At 35.4% G+C, this 19,330-nt stretch overlaps 1 protein-coding gene across 1 annotated transcript in view; it reads left to right on the top strand.

The window, feature by feature from the left end:
- LRP1B (LDL receptor related protein 1B) overlaps positions 1-19,330 on the top strand; it is a 557,319-nt gene that overhangs the window by 306,581 nt on the left and 231,408 nt on the right. The window contains exons 24-31 of the mRNA XM_053471115.1: positions 222-419; positions 2,762-2,966; positions 5,543-5,707; positions 6,384-6,628; positions 12,356-12,487; positions 13,801-14,028; positions 14,847-15,021; positions 17,337-17,431. Coding sequence (XP_053327090.1) covers positions 222-419; positions 2,762-2,966; positions 5,543-5,707; positions 6,384-6,628; positions 12,356-12,487; positions 13,801-14,028; positions 14,847-15,021; positions 17,337-17,431 — 1,443 coding nt within the window. The remainder of the gene's footprint in view (positions 1-221; positions 420-2,761; positions 2,967-5,542; positions 5,708-6,383; positions 6,629-12,355; positions 12,488-13,800; positions 14,029-14,846; positions 15,022-17,336; positions 17,432-19,330) is intronic.

Raw genomic sequence — 19,330 nt, 5'->3', positions numbered from 1 at the left:
TTTGATGGGTATCTTCAAATACAAGACCTTATAATCTATGGCCATGAAAAGTGGGTCCATCTGGAAGGGACCCAAATTTAAGACCCATGATTGAGACAGGACCTTAAATCAGGTGTAGAAGAAGGAAGATTCAGGGCTTGATAAACTTTTTCTTCTTTGCCATGGTCACTTTGCTATTTACTTTGCATCTAATAATAACAATGCTGTTACTTTGCTTTCAGATACATTTGAACCTTTTATCATTTTTTCCATCCGTCACGAGATCAGACGAATCGACCTGCATAAAAGGGATTACAGTCTATTAGTACCTGGATTAAGAAACACTATAGCATTGGACTTCCATTTCAATCAAAGTTTACTGTACTGGACTGATGTTGTTGAGGATAAAATATACAGGGGAAAACTATCCGAAACTTCTGGTAAATGGCTTTTTCAAGAATATTTAATCTAAGATTAAAGTAAACTGTAGTAATTTAGAACACACTCCGATTATTGATGGTTAACTACAGGGCTGGACCTGCGATAATGGGGCAGAGCTGACACTTTAAGGCAAGTGGCCGTCTGATGGCGTAACTGCGACCAGTGGCTGGAAACGCATGGTATATATGCTCAGATGGACAGTCTGGGCCTGGTTAACTAAATAAGGTTTGGCATACAGCATCACAGTCCTCCAAAGGTGTGGCAAAGTCTTTGTTTTGCTTGTTAGCCTTCATCTTTGTTATTACTGATTTGATAGGCCAATCTATTTATAGTTGTGTATAGCTGTGATCTTACAAAAAATAATAATAATAATGTCATCTATATTTATTTCTAAAAATAACGGCCATTTCTGCTAGTTGGCTGTACTTGGAAACTTTCTAGATCTACAGGCCCAAATGTCTCCCCAATAAACCATTCATGTGTGTCAGAAAGTCAAAGTTAGTTGGGCACGGGAGGGCAGGGACGGGGTGGAAATGGGCAGGAAAAGGGCAAAACCAAATGCCACTGTCCCTGCCGGGAGAATAAGCTACTGTCTTGGATACCTTGTAATCAGCTGTAACACAGATAGACGCTGGGGTATATACACAGAATGCCCAGAAGACCCCCAAAAAACTTTTATTTGGAGCTAGTGTATTAAAGCTGCTGTTCCACTTAGACAGAATATTAATTCTGTGGTAAGCAAATGAAACTTAGCAGGTTGATCATTTTATTCTTCCCTAACCATAGTAAATCATAGAAAACCCTGAAACATTCATAACTTTCTTCACCCCTTCTTGTGTGCCAAAAATTAATGCTAACAAAAATATTTACCCAATAAATGATTAATAAAGTGCTAGCAGTGATACCTCTAATGCTGTATTAAGTTACACTAATGTGAAATTCAGCCAAGTAGGTGGAACGGCACCAATAAAGGGCTACATTTGTAACAGTTAAAGAACACGGATAGAAAATATGTGAACGCAGGAAAGAGCTTTTAAGCAAAATGTTTCTTAGACTGTGCACCTGAAAGATGGATTGCTGATTTCCATAATTAGGAAGTAAAAAAAAATGTTGTTTGTTATTTTTATTGCATACAAATAATGTTATACATTTCTCAGCTAGGTTATTCTTTCATATGCTTTCACAAATCATTGTTTTTTGGCAATGTCAGGATCTGATGTATTATTTTTATTTTAATGAGTAACTAATCGTGTGAAGTAGTGTGGATTTGGAACTCAAGTCATCAAGGTTTGCAAAAGCTTAGAACTTGGCCACCTAGAGCATTACCCTGCGATGCACTCTGTTAATCATCTGATTACGCGTTAATTGGAGGAATTTTAAAACTCTGGTGGTAATGTAGTCCTCGAAGACCGGGTTCAAGATCCCAGAAGAAACTTTATGGACTTCTGTTTACTTTCAGGTTAATCCAATTAGCAAGTTTCTTAAACTAAAAACATCTAAAGAACAGCTAAAAAATGCAAGCCCCTAACAAGCAAATTATATGTACCGCAGTATAAAATAATGACTTTGTATGTGTAATTATTGCATGTATCCTGTCTAGATACTAAAATGTATGTGCATGCCTGCCTGCTACCATTTTGAGATTTTTGCGGAAAATAACTGCCCCTCCCCAACATGGGCAATTGTGGAAGGGGAGTTGGCTGCATATAAGGGCAGGGCTAATCAGGTGTGTGGGCAGGGCTAGGTGGATAAGGGTGGGGTTAGCCTGAGACAGCCTTTATTAGGTGGGGGTGGGCAAGAGGTCGGCATGTCCATGTGAGTTAAAATTACCCGAAAAACAAGAGAGATGGGGGGACAACAACTATTTTAACAGGGTCATGAATGCAGAGATCCTTCTCTTCACCATTGTTCCAGACAGCTCCTTATCTCAAACAACCATACAGCCCAGCGGCCATAACCAACTTCACTGTTGGTCCAGGGGGTCTCTTTCTATAAAATGTTAATTTTTGGCATGACAAAGAACAAGACGTGGATTACAATTAGTGACTTCTTCATGCCATCAATGCACATTACCCACCAAAATATAATTTTTCAAAGAGGTAGAAAAGATGGAAAGGCACTGAGAGAACTTAACATTATTATTATTATTATTATTATTATTATTATTATTATTATTAATTGTTTTATATAGCTTATGCAGATATGGCACGAGTAGAATAATATTATTAACGAATCAATGTAATGTGTTAATGTAAAAAGAAACATCATATGTTGCTGGAATTAATATAGATTTGTGAATGTGGTGAATACTTATTATTAAAATCATTTTCCTCTTTTATAGGTGTAAGTGGAATTGAAGTAGTTATTCAACATGGACTTGCAACGCCCGAAGGGTTAGCAATTGACTGGATAGCTGGGAACATTTACTGGATAGATAGTAATTTGGACCAAATAGAAGTTGCTAAATTAGATGGCAAAATGAGAGCAACGTTGATAGCAGGCGGTATGGAACATCCCAGGGCAATTGCTTTGGATCCTCGTTATGGGTAAAGTTTTAATTTCTCTGTGAAAATTGAAATATATCACAATTTAAGGCCTTAGTACTAAAAGGATGCGACCCGTGGGGAAAAATGTATTTCACTTGCTTTTTCAAGGTCCACCCAGCGTTGTGAAACAATGTTTCTCACCTTTGGCTCTAGGAATGGGGCTATCCAAAACATAAAAGTAATCCCTTTTGTGCTTAATGGCAACAAATTCTGAAATGTCCTTTGGTTGTGGAGGAGCAAATATATTAAGAGGATGCATTACCTCCTCAGCTGATGTGAATGGACCCATTAACAAGTCACACTCAACCTCCACTATGGATAAATTAGACCTATTCATATTAAATGAGTGATGAGAAACATGGATGTGGTTTATGAAATATACAATAGTACATGTATGAAAGAAGTATACACAGTTCAAAAACATTCTTGTGTGCGTTATATAATATATAGGAAAGTAACAGAGAGTTTTCCTGCAATAATCACTCGCTGACACTCGCCAAAAGCCATTAAAATAACAAAATACTTTTTTGATACTTCCAGGTCAAAGAAAGGTCTTAAGAAATGTAATCACCATCAAGAAGAATACAACATTATTGATTTTAACTAATTTTATATTAAAAAATAAACCCTTTTTAAATCACAAAAAATGATCCTCTGATTATTCTTTGTAATCAATGGTTGATAATAGGATACCCTTATTCTTCCTTTTCTTTCGATTGCATGCTGAGTGTCGATGACACTTCTGTGTCTCCAGCTTAGGTCGTTATCCCCCACAACCCCACATGACACTTTATGAAGAACAGGAGTTATTACAACTGCTCATTCTGTCTGACATTTACATTAAGTGGTACTTGACCTTTTCAGTCTAGCATTTTAGATATTCCCTGTTTGGAGAAAATAATTTTGATAATGCTGTTCAATGGCTCAGTTGATTTTAATGGAACTTTAGTTTGTTTTACAGAGGCGGAATTTATCAGGATTTTATATCGTATATTAGACGTAGCATATGAACCACATCAACTCTGATTTTGTTTGTAGTTTAATCACCTGTGTTCCTAATGGAATGAATCGCTTATGCTATTAACATCAAACGTTACTTGCAAGACTGAATTCGCTATACCTAGCCTTTGTTCATTTTCAGAATAATTAGCAATCGTTAAATTAAATAGATGCAGAGAGAGAAAAGTTCTTTAAAACCAAAAGATATTTCAAATTACAATATGAAATTTCAAAAATATAGACTGTATATTTTCTTAAGTTTTTTTTTTTACATCTTATCCCTTTTAGTCTTTTTATTTTTTGTGACAGGCCTAATATCGATTTAAGTGTCAAGCTTTATACCAAACCACAAAGATATCGAGGACTTCAACTATAATAAGCAAATTGATCCAATTGCTCTAAACCTAATTAAGTGAATTTAAGAATGGCTAGAAAAACTATTTTAAACACCATGGATCAGCAGTATTGACAAGAGTTGGAATTTTAACGAGCCAATTTGGTAGGGTGTCTAGATGTCCCCATCTCAGCCTAAAGACTAAGTAACCAAGGTTTTTGTTTTTATTCATTTAAATTCCGTAACAAGTATCTACCACAATCCCTATCCAACAAAACATAACAAATTAAATATTACCCTTAATAATATTATAAAATATTATTTTATAATCCATTCTGATTAGATTAAGTATTATGGAAAGAGTATTACATAAAAATACAACATATCCAAGTATGAATACTCTGATGTTATCAATAGTTACATAGTTACATAGTTAACTATAGAACTACTTTAGAAACGTAATCATGTTTAGCATAAAAATATCATTTTTTTGCCCATGGTTTGCACGAACAGGATTTAGGGATGAATGCGTCACTAAATGTTCCAAAATGACATCAAAAGGTCGCAAAATAAAATGAACTGTCTCAATAAACCCTTAGCCATAGTTCTATCCACACTCCCTAAAACAAAACGGTTTCTTCCGGGATTCTTGAATTATTGCGATGGATTTGGTCACGCGCTAACCCAATAGCCAGAAAAAGTCATGATTCCATTTTTAGCATTGTTATTACTTTTTCCTTATTTATTTATTGAGCGCGATCACTTCCGATATATTCTGGGACAACCGGTGGTAATCTTGCATCCATACAGATATAACATATATCCATATAGAAATACATTTGTCAACCTTTAGCATACATTTATGATAATTTCACAATCTCAGTGCAGTGCAATATCAACAGAACAAACCAATATCTATCTGCGAATGCGCAATCCTCCATTTATGTGGCACGGCGTTATTCACTTTGATGATAATATCAGAACATTAAGCCATGACCATTAATAATACAATAAGGCTGAAATCCAAGCTATGGCTTAAATGTCTGAATTTATCTTTAAAATGCATTTAGGGATCATTATATTTGCACATCTATAACTGTATGGTTTCTAGGTTTTTTTATTGAGTTACGTTACATCTCCATGAGATACTGATCTATAAATATTTCACTGTGATATATTTAAATCTGACTATTTTATTATTATTTTTTGCATTTTAATTTGTTGTCCTATCTCTTGGCTCCAGGATACTTTTTTGGACAGACTGGGATGCCGCCTTTCCGCGAATTGAGTCGGCTTCAATGAGTGGAGCTGGTAGAAAGATCATTTACAAAGATATGGAGAGTGGAGCCTGGCCTAATGGTCTCACGGTGGATCATTTTGAAAGGAGAATTGTTTGGACTGATGCCAGGTAATATTCTTTAATATTACATTTAAAGGTGCGGTTCCACCTACTCTGCTGAATTTAACACTCGTGTAGCTAAATCCACTTGAAACACCATTCCTAATATTGTTAGATAATCAAATGCTCTCCAAAATGAATTCTTTAAATCATTGGCACACTTTGATGTGGTCTTCATTTTTCAGGCAATGTTTTAATGTCACGTGACACAAAAAAAAAACAACAGGTATTGATAGCTTGTTGCCATAGAAACTAAAATATTCTATGTTTTTGGATTTTGTGTGATTTCATGGAAAAAATAAAATGACAGATGGGAAGGTATATTTGTTTAACAAATTAATGTTTTAACTGAGCGGAACATCTCTTTTTTTCAATAAAATCAGATATTATAGCATCTTTCAGCTTATTTGTGTTTATTATTTTATTTATATGTATGTACCTGTAGCTTTTCCAGTAAATACATTTATTTACTGTTTTATCTATACCTTTGTTTATGGTTTATAAGAAAGGAAATGTGAAAACATAATGAATGCCCTTTTTTAAAAGTAAACACATTTATAAAATCATAGGTTATATATATTTATATATATATATATATATATATATATATATATATATATATATATATATTATCTTTGTCTAAAAAAAAAATCACAGTTTTTTTCTTGGGTTTGCCTACTTCTAGATCTGATGCTATATATTCAGCACTTTATGACGGAACATCTATGAGGGAAATCATAAGAGGCCATGAATATTTATCGCACCCGTTTGCCGTTTCATTGTATGGGAGTGACGTCTATTGGACAGATTGGAGGACAAATACATTATCAAAAGCCAACAAGTGGACGGGACACAACGTTAGTGTGATACAGAAAACCAGCGCACAACCATTCGACATACAGATTTACCACCCGAGCCGTCAGCCACACGGTCAGTAAAAGCTGAATCATGATATGTCTTCCTGAGGAATTACGGATCGGCAAATTCACATTTTTTTTTAGATATAAAGATTTTTTTTCCTTTTATGTTTATTTATAAAATCCTAAAAAACATAAATATACATATATTACATTCAGCGTTTCACATCTTAGTCTCCTTAATTTTCAGAAGATATAAAACCTATATATATATATATAGATAAATATATATATAGATATATATATATATATATCTATATATATATATATATATATATATATATATACCGTATATCTATCTATATATATATATCTATATATATACCGTATATATATACCGTATATATATATATATATATATATATATATATATAGATAGATAGATAGATAGATAGATAGATAGATATAGATATATATAAAAGTATACGCAAACATTCTAAGCTGTTTGCCATATAGATATACACATAGATATACATACAGCTACATCACACGAACACATTAACTCATGATGAGGTTTCTTGGTAAATATAAAGTATTTTTGTTATATTAAAAACTCAAATGGATAGATCAGGTTTCTGTGTTCTTCTTTCTCCTCAATTTGCTCTATTCTAAAATAATCCTCTCTAGCGTAGGCTTGTGTATTTATATTGCAGTAATTATATGTCTTTGAGCTGACACTTTGTGAGCCAAAAATTTGGTGTTATTAAAGCAGACAGTTCGGATTATACACTCATTTTGTCTACCTGCCATCACTCCACCTATACTTTTATTTAGACGTCAGTCTGAGCACTTCTACGGTACAGGAATTAACCCAGTCGGTACGGAGCTAAACCGAGGTCTTGTAATTTAGGTTCTTAATTTGGGCCTGTATTATATGAATTGATACAACGTTATTACTTGGACTTCCCAAAAAAAAGAAACAGGGAACTCAGGGAATTTCTTACACACAAGACCAACATCTTTATCTACGAGCCTCTCCATTCCCATTTTGCCTATCCCAAATTTTAGTTTGAAGTACATTGGTTCTGCCATATGCTAGGCTTGTGCCTAACGCATCAAGCCTCGGAGGGCGTCCCTGGAGCAAAACAAAATGCCCCTTAGACGATCAAGCCCCTCTGATGCAGCGCTACTCAATGGGCCAATTACAAGGGAGATTTCTGATCCTCCCAACTAGCCAGATTATGCTATGGAAGCTGTGTTGTGATGTCATATCCCAGAACTTGGCAGTGATGATGGCGGCAGCAGATAGAGCCCTGGTTCAGTCCTAGGGCAATACCCAAGGTAAACTAAAAACCCCACTGCCAATTGGACTTAAATATAGGGGGGGGGTAGGTATGTATTTCCACTTTGAAAACATTGACCTATTGAGAAACGGTTACTAAATGTGTATAATATATTTCTACATAATGTATAGCACATATATGGCAGTGGCACCAGGCCAACAGACCTACAACAAACCTAACTCGCTAGCAAAGTGTTAACCAGCGACAATCATTTCTGACAGCGGCATATTAATCTACCCCTTGCATCTTATAGACAATTTGCTTTCCAATTATTAGCGGAGGCGTATATTTGCATAAATCAAACCAAACATCAACAACGTTTATTTGCAAGGCTTTTTGATGTTATGATCTTTAAAACAAATTCATTAGAAACACACGCGACCAGCTGTTAAACCTAATAGCATTTTGTAAAATAGTTGAGGCAGCACAACAGATTTTTATTTTTCATTCAATAAGGTTGGGCTCTAAATTATTTATGTAAATTGTCTTCATTTTAAATCATGTAATTGCATTGAAAAGTGCCTTTTTCTTAGCTTGCTTCAAATAATACTTGACTACAGTGACTTATGTTAATCTATAGACACATTTGAATTATATTAACTATCCTTATGCTGTGGGGTAAGGGTGATCCTAGGTTTTTAACCAAAAAGAGGAATACAATTGATTTGTAACTTTATTATACATGTGTCAATCTTTATGTCATCTAATAGGGCCCTATAGACTGACAGGGGCCCTCAAAAAGAAAAAACTGACAATAATTCAACATGAAATTAGCATGATTACTTTTCTTTCCCAAATGCGTATTTTTATATTTTTCTGTGTTGAAACAAATCTGTTTTTTTTTAAACTGCCCGATCTCCAAATTTGTCTAAATCTCTCTTTTGGGAGATATCGGCGATTGGATTACCCTACATCATGTTTGGTCATCTTTTAGAGCAATCTATACATTAGAACTATTATGATAATGATTATCACACAAATATAAACAATATAAACCAAGTTTATAGCTTGAAAACTTGAAAAAATATTCAAAATAACTTGATGGTACCAAACGTTAACCATGTCCCACAGGAATGCATTTTTATCAGTTTTCCTCTGAAAGTCCATGAATATTTGACAGTGAGGTATACTATTAAGATGAGAACGAGAAAGCAATCGGGAAGAAGAATATTGCTGGACCATTGGGGACATTTCCTTCAAATTACCTATTGAGACCTGGATAAGTGAAGTATATGAATGATGATATAGACATGATAACGAAATGCCCAAAAGTTAAATTATCGAATTTAGATTCATTATTCTGTGCCGACTGGTTTGTGATTGAATATCAAATAACATTATATAAGGTCAAGGCGGTGTGGTGAGCTTGTAGAGTTTTGCCAAAAAGTGAGTTTTTTATCTCATTTATTTTTGTATAGGTCAAGAATGAAACAGGTCCAGCTCTCCAGCTGCTCCTAAACTGCGGCTTGTATAATTCTTGTATAATGTTGGACTCTGGCCAAAGAATCATAGCCGCCATATTGTATATTGTCTACATGTTTATGGGTATCTCTTTTAGGAATACAGTTAGGAACAAAGTTGTTTGGCTTTACTGAGTTCTTAAAAATCAATTTGAAACTCGCCAGCAGACAAACTGGCCCTTTATTTCGCAGCTTAGAAATTATAGGATATATTGGGACGCTTTTAGAACTAACGTGTTGCGTAGGTGCCGTATGTTGCAAACTAAATGGAACTGTCCATTTAAATGGGATTATGTCTCATAATCACACATCTGGGGATGAAATGGAGATGGGAGAGATTTTATCTTTTTAGCCAGTTATTGTCCTACTTACTTTTTTTGTTGGTGGCGGGCACGGTCAGAGGGCAGATATGTTTGTTTGTTTGTTTCCAGCACCAGATTTTTACAAACATTATGTAAATGTGTAATGAGTTTTTCTCATTAATTCCAACAAGGTTTCATTTTTTTCCTACCCCTGTTACTGCTTTGCTTGAAGCTTTGCATTTTATTTATTTATCTTCTGCTTTTTTCCCTTTTTTCTGTTTAAACCTTAAAGATAAATGAAGTGTGGTTTTTAATAATCTTCATTACTGTTAAAGGATTTTTTTTGCAATGTTGCCTTGTATTCCCACACCACAAGTACGACAGATGAATGCACACATTTAATCGTATAAAGGAATACCCACAAGTAAATAAAAATGTTGATAATTTAACCCTTTGCATATACATACACAGCTGGGCTGACGATGACGGGGTGCCCTGTCACTTTAAGGCCAGCGGCCGCCGGATGAGTAAAGCCAGTCATTTACCTGGTGTGCCAAATGGGCAGTACGGGCCTGCACACCAAGTTGTGTTATAACTATATTATAATTTGATATATAAATAAGCTCCATAAGTATATATATAATAAAAAAAAAAACATTGAACATTTTGAATTGCAGATGTAAACGATCATAACATCAAAAAGCCTTGAAAATAAACATTGTTGATGTAAATGGAAATTTTTGCCCATGAACTCGGGTTGCGTAAAATCTCTTGAATAATACAGTTTTTCTTACTAAGTATCTGTAACAATAGAGTGTTTAGTTTCATAGCAAAAATCAATCATGAAAGCAACAATGAAAGGACACTTATTGGAAGATTCTGCAAGACACTCATTAATTTCATAGATTCTCAAAGAGTTCCCGTCAATTTTTAACAATAGGATATATTTAGCTTAACCTCTTGGATGCTTGTGTAACCAGAGCCTATACAAGTCAATCAAAGAACTTTTCAATTATATATAACAGTCAGAGTTGTCTACTTGGCCAAATCCTGTTCATGTTAGCTATTCTTGCCTATATTAACAACCTATTTTTGTCATCTTCCATCATATTATTAATAATACAGGAAATGGGTATATGAAAGAATTGTATCCAAATTTGTTTGTGTGTTTTATAAATGTTACATAGTGTACATTGACAGTATTAGAATAAACGGGGGGACTTGTAGAGTATAAGAACCAGAGAAGAATTAGAAGCTCAGATGTTCAGAATGGTCATTTTATGGGTAAACTGACAGCGTGTTGAGGATTTCTGTTCATATAACAGAAAATATCTCATACTGTATATTATTTCACCAAGAAGTAGCAATATTCTTCCTTTCATTACCTCCATGGCATGTCCTCCAATGTGCTAACTCGAAATGTCAACCACCAACTTGTCATCCTCTGACAAGAGTCCAGCTGCCAGTGTTTGTAAAAAAAAAAAGTGTAATTGGATAGCTTTTTCACAATAATTATAGATTATGTGTATGTTACGAATGTCAGGTGTACATAAAAATTCAGGATTTAGACATGTACGGAGAAAAACATAGCCAAATTCAGTGACTTGCAAAGGGCACCTAAAGTCCATGCCCATGACATTTAGTTGATCTCAACTAAGCTCATTATTCTTCCTTGTAGCTGTTAGTTTGCATTTGATGCTACATAATCGTGTTACAAAGACCCACTTTTGTCTCACTCTAAGAAGCAAAATCTATAATTATTATTATTTTATGTATTTGTCTCATAAGTGCTGCATTATCACTAATCCAAATTCTATTTCATTCATAAAATGTCATAACAATGCTTTTTCAACCTCAAAACATAGTATATATATATATAAAATATGTAACAAAAACTTTGATGACATTGCATTCTAAATACATAGACGTTAATAAGAAATTCTTTGTTCCCACAAAGTTGGAAGCAGAGCATTGTCCAAAATCTCCTGGAAAGCCTTCACAGAAAAGTGGAAGCTGTTATAGCCTCAAAAGGGGAATAACCTCATATTAATGCAAAGAATGCAAAGTCACAAATGGTCAGGTGTCCCAATACCTTTGGCCACATATAATATAATATATGTATTAGTCTCCCCGCTGGTCTCCAATGTGCCAATTTATTGAAATCGTACCAGTTATATAAATTCTGTAGAAGCAGAGTCTGGGTTGTCTTCGCTGTGAGATGATCCATCGATTGTTTAAGAGGCACTGGGAATAATAAATAAAGCTATATGTTCTCTTCTTTAGAAAATCAATACAATGTTCGCTCCAGTATAAAAGTGAAATACTACGTATAATAGACAGAGAGGTGAACAAAACAAGAAAGAAAAAAATAATAGGAGAAATAACAATATTGGTTATTTCATATATATTTATACATTGTGTTTATACAGTATGTTTTACTTCTGGTCTATAGTACGCATATATAGCCACATACTGTATATTCAAAGGCCAGTCAGGGTCTGTCTGTACATGAGTTATACTAAGGGACAACTTAAAAAAATCACCATTGCTTACTCACATTTGCACAAATGCTAACACTCGTCTCGACTGCTTACATGCAACTGCAGGAGGGTTTAGGTGACAAAAAATTATGCTTGCACTTGAAGAAAGTTCTGAAAGTAAAAATTCTTAATGGACTTTGTTTGCTGTGTTTTAGCTCCCAATCCGTGTGCTGCCGATAATGGGAGGGGGCCGTGTTCCCATCTGTGTCTGATCAATTTCAACAGGACCGCCGCCTGTGTATGTCCTCACCTAATGAAGTTATCTGCGGACAAAAGGACGTGCCAAGGTAAGAGCTTCAGACCAGGGTCAGACCTACCATCTACTTAATCTAGACAGCTGTCTTAGCCCACGAGCCAGCGGGCGCTCCACCACCAGGACTCTATGTTAGTACATAAGAGCGTAAGAGACATGGTTTACCTAGGACACCAAAACTCCCAGGGCAATGCCTGTTTAATACGGTCAAATAATGGCAGGCACAGGAGTAAAAATTCCAGAAAACTAGATTTATTTCCCATCAGAACTGAAGACAGCTCTCGGACAGGTATATCTTTAAGCAGCCGGTGGTTCTTGAATCATAGCAATATGTTTAACAATATACAAATTCTAGAACGTAATTTGGAATTTCACAGATTTAGGTCTTTGTGTTTGTTTAATATATACAATGTAACATTTCTTTGGCCCACCGATATACTTCTCACGCTTATGTCTATTGTTGGGTCATGTGGTTTTTTTTAAACATCCAGAAAACCCCATATTTTATTGTATGCAGATATGTTAATAAAAAAAATAAAAAATGAATATGGCCCTGAGGAATACGCAATAAATATTTGATTCGTAAGCTAGGACAGCGCATGACAGTAAATATTGTATCTTGAGAATTTTTCATAGTTTGTTAAATTACAGCTCACCCTGCTGTTACAGGACCTGATTATATTTTCTAAGCCTGTTCCTACGTCATTAGAGTCGGAAAGCTATTTTGGCGCATTCTTAATATTTCTTACCAGTTGTCTGACAACTAGGCTATTAGTTTAGAATTTCTTGCAAAAGAAAAAAAAGGACACATGTAGGAGTTGTCGTGTGTGTTGTTCCCCTCTTGCGTGCCAGTGAGTAGCGCCGCGCAAAATATGTTCTGTACCAGCGCACAAAGGGTTAACATGCCACTTATACCCAACCCAAGAACAGAAAAATAGCATTTCAGTGATTTTGGGAATTTTTAGAGATAGAATTGAAGTTAACGCTGACAATTTATTTAAAAGAACATTAAAGGTGCTGTTCTACCTATCCTGTTGTAATGCAGAGAATTCCCCGGTATGCTAACATCTTAGTGGGCACAATGTATGTATAAGCGGAACAGTACCTGTTAATCTGTCTTGGCTATCCTCATCAACTTCTAGCTCTTTTTTTTATTATTATTTCAAATGAAAAATAATAGTCAATTAACCCTTTCAGCGCTGTAAGACGAAGAACACCTGGCATGTAAAGGGTTAACTCCATTTCTTCCACTGGTTTAGAAAGCGTATGGCAATATGATGTGCTAAACTTCTTGGCACGGAGACAGGTATATATGTGATCATACTTTTTTTTTTTTTTATGTTGCAGAAATGAAGAAATTTCTAGTGTACGCCAGGCGGTCAGAGATCCGGGGAGTGGACATCGACAATCCATACTTCAATTTTATTACCGCTTTTACTGTACCTGACATTGATGATGTTACTGTGGTGGATTTTGATGCAGCCGAGGAACGATTATATTGGACTGATATAAAGACTCAGACCATCAAACGAGCCTTCATAAACGGAACGGGCCTGGAGACGGTTATTTCAGGAGGTATACTTGTGTTTCAAACTTTTCATCCATTTCGTCCTCTATCTTTGGAATAAATAACTAGAAATGTACCGATTTACATTTCAAGCTGCGAGGCTGCGTAGGTATTATATATGCTTTGATCTTAATTGTGAAACGGTAGCCCCTCTCTCTACTTGCTGGGTTTAGTGAAAAAGAACAAATACAATGTTTTGTGACAATTATGATATGCCTATGATAATGGATAGTTACAAAAACATTGCTGTACATTGAAATATGGAATTCAAGAGCATTCTGTTGAAAAACATAATATATCAATACATATAGACAGACAGACAGACAGACAGACAGACAGACAGATAGATAGATAGATAGATAGATAGATAGGCGGATAGATAGACGGATAGATAGGCGGATAGATAGACAGATAGATAGATAGATAGATAGATAGATAGATAGATAGATAGATAGATAGATAGATAGATAGATAGACATGAAATAGATATGTGAACATGGAATTAGACCTGGACTTGCACATTTATTGACTTGGGTGTTCTTAGTCTATAGGTCTAATTTTTATTTTCCCAACGTGCATTCTGGTGAATTATTATTGACCATAAGTGTAATTTAACGATAATTGTTGCTGCAGGATTCCTACTTGCTCAGCAGCAAGACGCTAATGATTATTAATGTCATCCAAAGAGAGCCGATAGGGGCTATGATTACGATCTTGTACGTTCTTTTGGCAATAATAAAGTGATAATTGAATTACGCTGCACGATAGCGTTCTTGTTGTTTGAGGGATACAGTTGACATTGCTTTTGCTCATTTATGTGTTTCAGATATCCACAGTATCCGTGGGCTCGCCGTGGACTGGATATCTCGAAATTTGTACTGGATTAGTTCGGAATTTGATGAAACTCAAATCAATGTGGCCAGATTGGATGGCTCTCTGAAAACATCAGTCATTCACGGGATTGATAGAGCTCAAAGTCTAGCAGTTCACCCAGTCAGGGGGTAAAGTATATATATTTTTTTTAAATGGACTCTCTGAACTGTTATCTAAGAACACAGCTTCTCTAATGGGGCAGGTGCAAAATGCTGATTGTTTTGACCTTTACATGGGTATAATGGATTTTTTCTCCATTGGAAATAAATGGCCACATTATTTCACATTTGCTTAACTTTTGCTGTAACACATTTATGGGAATAATAATTATACCATAGAGATAACATTATACTAAACAAAGCTTCTACCCCTATGGAGCTTTCTGGTGAGGAAAACAAATCCACTTTTTTTGTACTAAGTAAAAGCACTAAAAAGGTTTTATCTGCTTAACAAGGTCACAGATCTCTGATCAGACTTCACCTAGACTATTGGGTACAGTTCTGATAAGTGGAGCCCTGGAGGATTGGAATTGTTTGACACAGTATTGGGAATTTGATCATGTGTGGGGTAGACATATGTCTAAATCCAGGTTGAGACCAAAAACTCATTAAGGGTCTTTATATAAAAAATAACTTTGGGATAAACTCACGTAGGACTGGCTGCTGTTCTATAACCTGTCCAGTGGTGTATCTCCACTTGGAAGTATCTCAACTAGAAGGATTGAACTTGATGTACTTAGAACTTTCATGAGCCCCATTAGTTGGTATTCTTCAAGTCTAGATCCTTTTCACTTGGGTTTGGTCCCAAGACATCCTAGAAGGGTGAAATACCACACAAAACAACTTCGAGATAAACTCACCAAAGATCAACGCATTACAGTTCTGAAATCAGACTATGTTGACTTTTTATCTGTAATCATACAAGACAGCTAAAGCTTGAGATGCTCCCAAGCGGAGATGCACCGTAGAACAGGCTATGAAGAGACTGTCCGTTCTTGGTGAGCATCTAAAATTTGTTTTGCGTGGCATTTACCCTTCAGGATCTCTTGGGGCTCACCCCAAGTAAAAAAAAGGTAAGTCCAGACTTATTATCCTGAAACAGGTTGTCACAAACAGTAGTTTTTGAGTTATTGAGTCATGATCATTGAGTTTTGGTGACACATCTATAAAGCTGACCCATGTCTACAAAGTAGACATCGTGTAGTTAACTATTGAGTACTAAAAATATTTGGTAGCTTCAAAAATTTGTATTAACCCTACAGTAACATAAAGGATTGCATTATCTAAAAAGGTTCACAATCTTTTTCATTATGTATCCAGGCAATATCTTCTCTATGGTCCCCCTGTTATCCAAGCTGAAAAATAAAGTCTATTAAAGTACCTGTTTATTAACAGAATAAACTTAAAAGAGAAATCTCTAAACTTTTCTTTTTTATACTAAATGTCATGTTGATCTGTCGATGAGTCACAGCCTAATGAGCTATATCCTGGTTCCAAATGAAGAATCTGGCACGTTGGATAATTAATGAGTGCCTGTCTGATGTTTTTATTTTTTTATTTTTTTTTTAAATTTCCAAAAAGAACTGGTTTCTGAAGAATGACTCTCTAATTTTTATGTGCTATTTCTGACCTATTATACAAGTGTCTAAATGATGCTTGACACATGTTTGGAGAGCTGTCTTCCTCATACCGATTTTATGAATAGACAACTGTTCCTGATCTTTATCTTATCCTGCGAGGCAGATGTTCCTCTGTTCATAGAGTGGAGGCTTTTCTTTCGTTCTTTTTATTAATATTTATTAGCGACAAAGCGTGCCAATCGTATTTAAATATTAGTCTTGGCCAATATTCTTTAAAATCCCCCGTCAGTAGAATTTACATTTCAGCTTTGGCTTGGTGAATCAACTAACGTCAATATTTGAGTGAGCATAAACCACACGAATGGGTACGACTTATTAACTAAATATTAACCATGAAGTAGCTCCTAAAATCTTAGAGAAAAAACATAAATTTCTACATGGAGTTTTCATAGTTTATAGATAAAATTATTTCCAGAATTGAACTGAAGTTTTTGGTTTTTTTGTCCATTAAGCTCATTTGAGTGAAGACCTCCTAAAAATATTTTTCTTAGAATAGTAGAATTCCTGCCATGGTTATTGCCAGGTACATATTTTTTCCATTTCAAGGCAAAATTGATCAAACAATGACATTCTGTGAACAGCTAGAATGTGGTTTGATGAATTCCAGCCAACGGTACTGAACATATAGTTTAGATTAAGCATGTGAGGAATGTTTCAGCTGCATTCAAATGAATATAAATAGAATGTTCTGCAACAGAAGAAAAATAAACTCATTGCCATTGTTAGAATATTTTATAATACTATGATATACTATTATAGAGTGTTGCATGACCTAATTTATTTGTTTTTTTGTTTCATTTTAAGCAAAATATTCTGGATGGATGGGAATAGCATTAATATGGCAAACATGGATGGCAGCAACAGCAAAATTCTGTTTCAGAACCAAAAAGAACCAGTTGGTAAATATTTTTGATATTTGGGATATTCATATTATATATGTTATTATTTTCATTTTGCATAAATGTGTTTGAAGTGTATTCTGTAATCTATAAGTGCTTTGCTATTTGGGATAAGACACCTTGACAAGGCATATTACATAAGGATATATATATATATATATATATATATATATATATATATATATATTAGATTGTTGAGACCATATACCGTATTTGCTCGATTATAAGACGAGGTTTTTTCCAGAGCAAATGCTCTGAAAAATACCCCTCGTCTTATAATCGGGGTCGTCTTCTCAGACCCCCCAAAAAATGTCTGCTGGGGCCATGCTGCTTACCGGTCGCGAGCAGCGTCTCTTCTGTTAGAAGCAGGAGGACAGGAAGCTTGCAGCGTCCTCACAGAGCTCTATCTCCCCCTCCCTCCTCTGGGGGCGGGGCCAGAGAAGTTGCTCTACAGCCGGTCCCCTGCAGAAGTCTTCGAGTGAGAGATCTGCAGTTCAGGTAAGGGGGTGGGGGAGGGTTTTTTGGGTAAGTATGTGTGATTAATGTGTGTTTAATGTGTGAAGTATGTGTGATTAATGGAATGAATGAGTATTTAAATGTGTTTGTGTGTGATAGCATGGATGTGTAAGGGGGGTGGGGGTTGTAGCATGGCATAGGGAGGCTGTAATCCCACTACTATCATACCCAGGTTCCAGCATGTACTGGCTGCCTTGGCTTGATAGGAGTGTGATTGCTGTTAGCAGTTTGATATATATATATATATATATATATATATATATATATATATATATATATATCAAACTGCTAACAGCAATCACACTCCTATCAAGCCAAGGCAGCCAGTACATGCTGGGTTAAAAGGCATATCATGGGGCTGAGTGGCATATAGGGGGTTAAAATGCATTTCTGGACCTCCAGAAATGCATTTTAACCCCCTATATGCCACTCAGCCCCATGATATGCCTATATACCTCCAGAAATGCATTTTAACCCCCTATATGCCACTCAGCCCCATGATATGCCTTTTAACCCCCTATATGCCAGAGTGGCATATAGGGGTATAAGGCATATCATGGGGCAGAGTGGCAAATAGGGGGGTATAAAGCATTTCTGGGGGCAGAGTGGCATAACTGGGGGGGGCAGGTTGGCAAATAAAAGGAAATTTAAAAAATATATTTTTCTCAATCATAGCTTTTATTAAACATGAAAAAATAATTTACATGAATTAATATTTACTGGTAAAACTTTTTTCCTATAGGGTCGTCTTATATTCAGGCTTTTTGTTTTTTTCCTAAATTAATATTTTGATTTTGGGGGGTCGTCTTATAATCGGGGTCGTCTTATAATCGAGCAAATACGGTATTATGACTGATCACATCATTCTTCAACACTGCAAAAGAAAAGTCTAATTTATGTTTTTGCGGTCAGATCGAACTCAGATCCTGATTTAAGAAGAAAAAAACCTGAAAAACATATGATATTAGTAATTTATAAATCTGGACAATAAATATGATAAAACAATGGTTCAGCCGTTCATCCTGCAATATATCATTCTCAGCCTCCTTTTTTGCGCTATGAAAATGCCGGCGCATATCCCAATAAATACTGATAAATTGCAATGTCGTAAAAACCCAATTTGCAGACATAATGATAGGGATTAACTACAGTAAATGCTGTTTTAAACGCCGATGGAGTTGATTCACTATGGAGTTGCCCCTGGCTAGGTCATACCTGTCAAAACTTAATCTAGAAGAAATCAAGGATTTGTGAGTCTCTGAGAGCCAACTCGCTGTGTCTGTAACGGATATTCTTAGAATTCTACCGCGCAAGAATGATCGTTATCAAGTGCCGCATGACCCCTTCTAAATTTTGAATGTTAAACACACATAAAGAAAGCGC

This window comes from Spea bombifrons, chromosome 7, assembly GCF_027358695.1.
Source record: "Spea bombifrons isolate aSpeBom1 chromosome 7, aSpeBom1.2.pri, whole genome shotgun sequence".
In the NCBI taxonomy this organism is placed as follows: Eukaryota; Metazoa; Chordata; class Amphibia; order Anura; family Pelobatidae; genus Spea; species Spea bombifrons.
Note: the sequence above shows the minus strand (reverse complement) of the source record. Positions and strands in the feature narration are given on the sequence as shown.